Consider the following 4,386-nt stretch of genomic DNA (forward strand, 5'->3'; position numbering starts at 1 on the left):
TAGTTCCTGGGCAAGGGCATAAAGGCAGAGTGACAGCAGAGAGGAGTAAGATCTGCAGGATCACAGGTGACTTCTGAGCACCTGAGAGCAGTAATCCCCTGATCAGCCAGCTGTGTGTGTCTGAAGAGATGGGGCTGAGGTTGCTAGACCAGAAGAAGGCATATGACAGCTAAACACATGCAATCTGTTGTTATTTTATTTCTCTGTCTTCTAGCTGTTTGATTGCAATGGCGCTGAAGAACAGCAAAACAGGCAGTCTCCCGGTGAGCGAGATCTACAGCTTCATGAAGGAGCACTTCCCCTACTTCAAGGTACGCATACACCTGCAAGGTGGAAGTAGAACATCCCAAATACTTTGTTCGTGGCTTGTTTCACTAACATCCTTCTGCGGCTTTCAGACAGCCCCCGATGGCTGGAAGAACTCTGTGCGCCACAACCTGTCACTGAATAAATGTTTTGAGAAGGTGGAGAACAAGATGAGCGGCACCTCTCGGAAAGGGTGCCTGTGGGCTCTCAATCCTGCCAAGATCGACAAGATGGAAGAGGAGATGCAGAAGTGGAAGCGGAAGGACTTGGCTGCTATCCACAGGAGCATGGCTAACCCAGGTAGGGCTTATATTGCACTTTTGCTACATGTACGAGAGGCAAGGGGGGAAAAGGGCTCAAATCTCAAAGTCTCAAAAAAAAGTGTGGCTCTGGTCGCTTATGAAATGCTTTGGCAGGGCCCTGCTTGAACAAACGGGTTAAACTTTCTCATTTCTTCCTTGGCAATGGGCATTGCTGGTGCAGAGGAGCTGGACAAGCTGATCACCGACAGACCCGAGAGCTGCAGGCGGCCCAGCAAGCAGGCGGAGGCTGAGGTCTCCACCCTGAACCACATGGCAGCAGCTCAAGGCCGAATCCCCATCTCCCAGCTGCAGCCTCAGCCCATCATGACGCTCTCGCTGCAGTCCATCCCCCTGCACCACCAGATCCAGACCCAGGCTCGCATCGCCCCCGACTCGCCAGCACCCGCGCAAACGCCTCCTCTCCACACTCTGCCGGACGTGAGCCCCAGCCCTCTTCCTCACCATCCTGTGGGACGCGCGCCTCCGGACTTCCTGAACGTGACGGCAGACATGAACACGGAGGTGGATGCTCTCGACCCAAGCATTATGGATTTTGCATTGCAAGGTACGGGAGAAGGAAACTGGGGTAGGGGACAGCGTGGTTTACGGGGTTACACAGTCACTGAATATATAACCAGGGTCCTCAGCAGGATGCTCCGGGGTGGGATATAACCAAGATGCTGGCCTCTGCAGCGTGATGTCCCTGGCGCAGTTCTGCCCCGTGCTGGATGGGACAGTGACCTGCCGTTATGGTGCGAGTGCAGAGGCTGCAGCAGCTGGAGGCAGGGACATCCAGGCAGCTGGATCTGCCACACCACAGCTCTGCTCCTGCCTTGCTGTTCCCTTTCTGAGAAAGGAGAACATCCCCGGCTGATGGGGATGCCCAGTGCAGCCGTTGGGTTTCTGGTTAGCACATGGCAGACAGACGCTGCCCGGAAAGGTCCAGAATCCTGCTGGAAACAGGGGATTTGGGGGAACAGACACTCTTACTGCCTTTGTGTTACAAATGATGCCGTCTGCACGCAGCACTGGTCCTGAACAGGGGGTAAAGCCCTTTAGATATGGACCAACCCCACACCCAGTGCCCAGGTGGGTTGGATGTGTTGCTGTGACCAGAATTTCATCTTTTCAAGGTAACATATGGGAGGAAATGAAGGACGACAGCTTCAGCCTTGACACCCTGGGTGCCTTCAGCAACTCCCCGCTGCACCTCTCAGACTGTGATCTGGGCACCCCCGGCCTCACGCCCGTCTCCAGCAGCAGCGATCACTCCTTCTCAGACGTGCAGGTCACCGGCCTCTACACCACCTACCCGGCGCTGGACAACATGGCAGCAGCTCAGTACATGAACCCCCAGGGCAACAAACCCATCGCTCTGCTCTGAGGTTTGCACCATTCCACGGACCCAGGGCCCGTTCCTCCCAACCGTTAAAATCTGACCCGAAAGCAATAAAAGAGCTCCTCCTGCAGACGCTTGGAACGTGTTGGCGATCACCGGGACGCAGCACATGATGCCAAAATAAATCAAACTGTTTCTAGAAGAACCACTTTCACCCGTGGCAAGCCTGAAGAAGGGCACGGACACTCGTGTTGTAGGACTGCTGAGCTCTCAAGAAGGACCTGGAGGACATCACTCAGCAGGACCTTTCACTAGAACATAACTGAGCTAAAAAATAGTCCCGTTAAGGCAAATAGATGTAATCAACACTGTGACCTGGACTTACATACAGACGCTGTTTGGTCGCCACCTACACAGAAGCCAAAACAAGTCAATGGGCTGGTCAGCACCAAGCTGGAGTCCAAACGGGTTGATCATGTACCCTGTATGTATTTTTTAAATAAATTGGCAAAAAACTATTGCCATTGAACAAAGACCCACACAGTTCCTGGAGCCACTGGCACCACTAACGCTTTTCTGATGTAATTATGGTTAATTTATCGCTATGAGTTAGGAAAAAAGGAGCAAAAATATTAAAAATGAAAAATCAAACTCATAGCAGCCAACTCTTACATCTCCATTTAAAAACAAAGTCCTTACGCCATGAAGGAAGTGGTACTACTGAATTATTAAACTGATCACTGGCTAGAAGATTTTAGGAAATACGCCTATTTTTAGCATTTTTTAAAAATATATTAGATTTGTTTAGAGTCGTGTATTGTGTTTCTGTCTGTTCTTGTGCTAGTCAGTATTACTATTTGTAAATTTATTTATATTTATTGTTATGAAAAGAAATTATGTAAACTGAGCACTGTTCAATTTTTTAAAATGCTGCAGCAACCTGTTTCATGTCCACTAAATTATTCATAAGCAAAACCGCAACCATTCCAATCACCGTCCTTACACTACACCTCTTTGAAATAAGCACTTTTGATACTGTGAAACTCATGTTTTTTATTAAAAATTCAGAGACCAAATATAGCAACTGCACCACGCCAACTCATGATAGCCTTTCTTTCCTAATTAACCAAGTCAAATTAATTCTAATGGAGTTTTTAAATTTTCAAACCCTGCTTTGTACTTGGTAACATACGTTGCAAAAAATGTGGTGAAACATCTCCAGCCTACGTCCCTCTACTAAAATCCCCGAGGGTGCAGGACGCTGCTGGGAAGATCCGGGGCTGGAAAGTGTCCGTGCCTGGATCCTCCCTGGTGCGCACGTCCACGGCAACCTCTTCCGAACGGGCACCATGTTCCATGTCATAATTTATTGTTCAAGAACAAATGTGATTAACGATTGTTTGCTGTGACTGGCGTCATCTATGATGTCTTCATGTTTTTTTAAATAAATACTTCTTAGCACTAAGCCTGGGTTGTTGTGGATATGCTGCACTGTGACTGCTCTGGAGGCTGGCGTGCTCTGGCACACGGGATCCTCCAGCTCCGCGTTAGTAATTCCGAGGCATCTGCTGATGGAGATCCAGCCCAGCCAGGAAATAGTTTCGTACAACTTATGGCTGTTGATAAACGGAGAAAGCTCAGAGGTGTCCGCCTGCAGCCGCAGTGTCTGAGCATGCTGAGGCGCTGGCTCCTCTCTTGCATCTCAGACTGGTGCCTTTCCCTGCCACTGCTAACAGGCTCCATCGCCTTCACAGACGTGACACCGTGTCCAGCTCAAGGCTCGGTCCCTGGCTCAGATCCTCCAGGAGAAGAAGGGTTTACAGGTATTTACCGGATGAATTATTTTCCCATTCTGTCAACCTGGTCCTGAAAATCCCTGTGCCTGAGCGTGGGGAAGGGCTCTGGGGCACGGCTGCGACGAGCTGCTCTGGACCGCAGCGGTTTCTGTGCCGCAGGGAGGGGGCTGCACAGCCCCAGAGCACCGGCCCCTGCTCAGATCCACCGCGTTCATACAACGACAAAAGAAACAGAGCCCAGGAAACCTCCTCAAGAACCCTGCTCGCTTTATTGCTGCAGCTTGGCTCCCGTAGGGCGAGCGCCAGCACCCCCTCACACACCCGCATGGCCAGCGGAAAGCACACGTTCCCGTTTCCCCTCCATGAACCCAGGCGGTTAAAGGCTCCCCGAGGAGCGAGGTGCAGGTCCGGGCAGATGGAGAGCTCACCCCAGCTCCTGTGCTCCAGCCGATCACTGGGGCAGCAGCACCCGGAGCCGTGTCCTCCCTCCTCTCCCAGCTGAAAACACCCGAAGGGGCTGCGGCAGGAGCCAGGAGGGACACGAGACGGGCAAGAGGAAGAGCCGGGGCAGAGTGCAGGGGATCCGCTGATGTTCCCGCTGCAGCAGCTCCGGGACGGCTGGCTGGGCGGGCACTGTCGGGGC

The 4,386-nt window shown here is 51.8% G+C and overlaps 1 protein-coding gene across 1 annotated transcript in view; it reads left to right on the forward strand.

Annotated features, from left to right (window-relative positions):
- Nucleotides 1–2,080, forward strand: part of FOXN4 (forkhead box N4) — a gene marked incomplete at its 5' end in the record, with an annotated part of 3,849 nt that extends 1,769 nt beyond the window's left edge. The window contains 4 exons of the mRNA XM_010080366.1: nucleotides 215–311; nucleotides 399–606; nucleotides 790–1,173; nucleotides 1,742–2,080. Of these exons, the coding sequence (XP_010078668.1) occupies nucleotides 215–311; nucleotides 399–606; nucleotides 790–1,173; nucleotides 1,742–1,992 (940 nt within the window). The remainder of the gene's footprint in view (nucleotides 1–214; nucleotides 312–398; nucleotides 607–789; nucleotides 1,174–1,741) is intronic.
- Nucleotides 2,081–4,386: the final 2,306 nt, after the last annotated feature.

This window comes from Pterocles gutturalis, unplaced genomic scaffold (genome assembly GCF_000699245.1).
Source record: "Pterocles gutturalis isolate BGI_N339 unplaced genomic scaffold, ASM69924v1 scaffold13524, whole genome shotgun sequence".
In the NCBI taxonomy this organism is placed as follows: Eukaryota; Metazoa; Chordata; class Aves; order Pterocliformes; family Pteroclidae; genus Pterocles; species Pterocles gutturalis.